This window comes from Frankliniella occidentalis, unplaced genomic scaffold, assembly GCF_000697945.3.
Source record: "Frankliniella occidentalis isolate FOCC.00 unplaced genomic scaffold, Focc_3.1 Scaffold20, whole genome shotgun sequence".
NCBI lineage: Eukaryota > Metazoa > Arthropoda > Insecta > Thysanoptera > Thripidae > Frankliniella > Frankliniella occidentalis.
This window is the reverse complement of record NW_026267150.1, coordinates 2890233-2892439: the sequence shown is the minus strand read 5'-3', so window position 1 is coordinate 2892439 and position 2207 is coordinate 2890233. Positions and strand designations below refer to the sequence as shown.

General features: G+C 69.6%; 2 protein-coding genes across 4 annotated transcripts in view; one reads left to right on the top strand and one right to left on the bottom strand.

Moving 5' to 3' along the window:
- LOC113207253 (GTP-binding protein Rhes) overlaps window positions 1–2207 on the top strand; it is a 12805-nt gene that overhangs the window by 6815 nt on the left and 3783 nt on the right. The gene's annotated exons all lie outside the window — the stretch shown is intronic.
- Window positions 61–2207, bottom strand: part of LOC127748918 (translation initiation factor IF-2-like) — a 43309-nt gene continuing 41162 nt past the window's right edge. Inside the window, exons 1-2 of one of the 2 annotated variants that reach the window (XM_052264562.1) lie at window positions 2163–2201; window positions 61–1464 (exon numbers count right to left, since the gene is read on the bottom strand). In XM_052264562.1, the coding sequence (XP_052120522.1) occupies window positions 76–1137 (1062 nt within the window). In that variant the 5' untranslated portion in view covers window positions 1138–1464; window positions 2163–2201 and the 3' untranslated portion in view covers window positions 61–75. Of the gene's footprint in view, window positions 1465–2162; window positions 2202–2207 lie in introns of those variants that run through there. The other variant, XM_052264563.1, reaches the window with a different exon arrangement.

Here is a 2207-nt window from a genome sequence, read left to right as displayed (position 1 = left end):
GGGGGGCGGTGGTGGTCACCGGGGAGCAGCCACGGTTGTTGCGGTCACGGGGCCAGGCCGGGAGGGCCGCCGTCATTAAGGAAAATGAGGCGGGCTCGGCTGTGCGCGCGGTGGGACGCGCCGGCCACGGGCACGCCTGCGCGGGGTCACGGCGCGGAGGATGCTCCGGGCGGGGCGACTCACCTCGACACAGTATCGGCATTGGCAGGTGCCCAGGCGCGTTGTCAGAGTCTCGGGCACGTCCATCAGGCACAGCTTGCACAGCACGTACTCCTCGGGCGGCGGCGGCGCGCCGGGGATGGGGGAGGACGTCCTCGACGGGGAGAGGGGGGTGAAGGAGGCGGCGCTGGCGTGCAGCGAGTAGCGCGACGAGGAGGCGAGCGACAGGATGCTGGAGCACCGCGAGCACACCCGCGAGGCGGAGGCCGCGGACGCGCCGCCGTGGCTGGGGATCCTCAGCCTGTTGACGGGCCGGACGGGCTCGGCCAGCCCCTGCAGCCTGCCGGTGGTGAGGCACTTCCTCAGCGGCGGCCCCAGCTGGCCCGCGGGCGGGGGTGATGAGCGCGGCAGCGCGCGGTCCTTGAGGAACTGCAGCACGTTGTAGCAGGAGACGGCGCGCGCGCGCCCCGGAGCTCTACCGGGCGGAGAGCGGCGGCCCGCGGCCCCCGTGGCGCCCACCGCGCTGTCACACGAGCGCTGCCTGGAGAGCAGCGGTGCCACATCGGCCAGGCCGTCAGCACTCTTGACCCTGGACAGCCCGAGGCCGCCGAGCCCGAGGCCACCGAGGCCCAGGCCCAGGCTGGCCGCACTCAGTTGGCGGCGGAGCGGCTGGCCCGGAGAGGATGCCGTCGGCGACAGGGACACTTCCTCGCTGGCCCTCCGAGTCACGGGAGGAGGCGCAGGCTTGGTCGACGGCGACGGCGTAGAGAAGAAGGCCGCGCGGGCCAGTTGGGCGGCCGTCCGTGGGGACGGCGCGACTGGGGGCGCTGCAGCGTGCGGGGAGGCGCCCGGGGGCGGCAGGGCGGCCGCCGAGGGCGGTCCCACGCCTCCGCCACCCACGCCTGGAGGGGCCGGGGGCGTCGTGGACATGGTCGGCGACCCTTTGCGCCGGTTTAGCAGGGCGCGGAGTGCAGGCATGGGGCCTGGGGCAGGGGCAGGCTGGGCAGCAGGCTGCTCCGGGCAGTACCCCCCGCACCGGCCCCCGCACCGCCCCACGCACGGCCCCCCGCCCCCGAGGGGCAGGCCGGGCAGGCACGCCCCCCACGTAGTCTCGCGGTCCTCAGGGTGGACGAGGCAGTGCGGCGACCGGGAGACGCACCAGTCCCAGGAGCGAGGGCGAGGCCGTGGCCAGGGCCGGGACCCGGGCCGCAGGGACACCCGGTACACAGTGCCGTAGCACGAGCGCACCTGTCGCCTGGGATGGGCATGCGCACAGCGCACTGAGCTGTGCTCCCTCAGCAGCACCTGCAACAAGCGTATTGATTATCTCAAAGTGTTTGTCACTCTCTTCACTCGTCGTTTGCGTTATCCCTTCACTAGCTGATCGGAGATATGTAGACAACCACACACAAATATATTTTAAATAATTAAAGAACTACTGTTTGAGGCCTTATTTTGTGCGCAACCTCTCGAGTTTGTGCAGATAACAAAACAGAAGTGTGGCCTTTGCAAGTTCTACTGTACTGTGCCGCATAGTACAACCTTTCGCCTGGGCGAGAGCGCCTGGCGGGCGGCGGCACGGCAACCCGCTCGCTCTCCTGCTCGGCGGTACAGTCTACCCCCAAGAAGCTCAAGGGGCCATCCAGTGGGAGGTCTGGTCTGTAGCACAGTCTATCGGCCTACCTTCGGGCGCGTGCGAGCCGGGTGGGACTATCCTATCAGTCTGGTCAGTGCGTCATCCAGGTGAGGCATTATCGCAAGGATGAAGCGCCCAACCAACAAGAGGGAGCGTTCGACTCGACAGACAAGCCAGGCCCACCAGACCTCAGGCCACCTATTGTTGGGCTTTACAAAGGCCTCGCCAACCCGCGACCGGCGGCCACGAGGCCCCGCGGTGGGTGCCTCGCACCGCAGCACCGTGTGGCTGGCCCCTCCCGCTCCCCTCCCTCGTCCCCCCTCCTCCCCCAAACCCTTCAGACGAGAGCAGACGCGCACTCACTCACCTCTTGGTCGTCAGCCGGTGGGGGGGCTGGCCCATGGACTGGCCC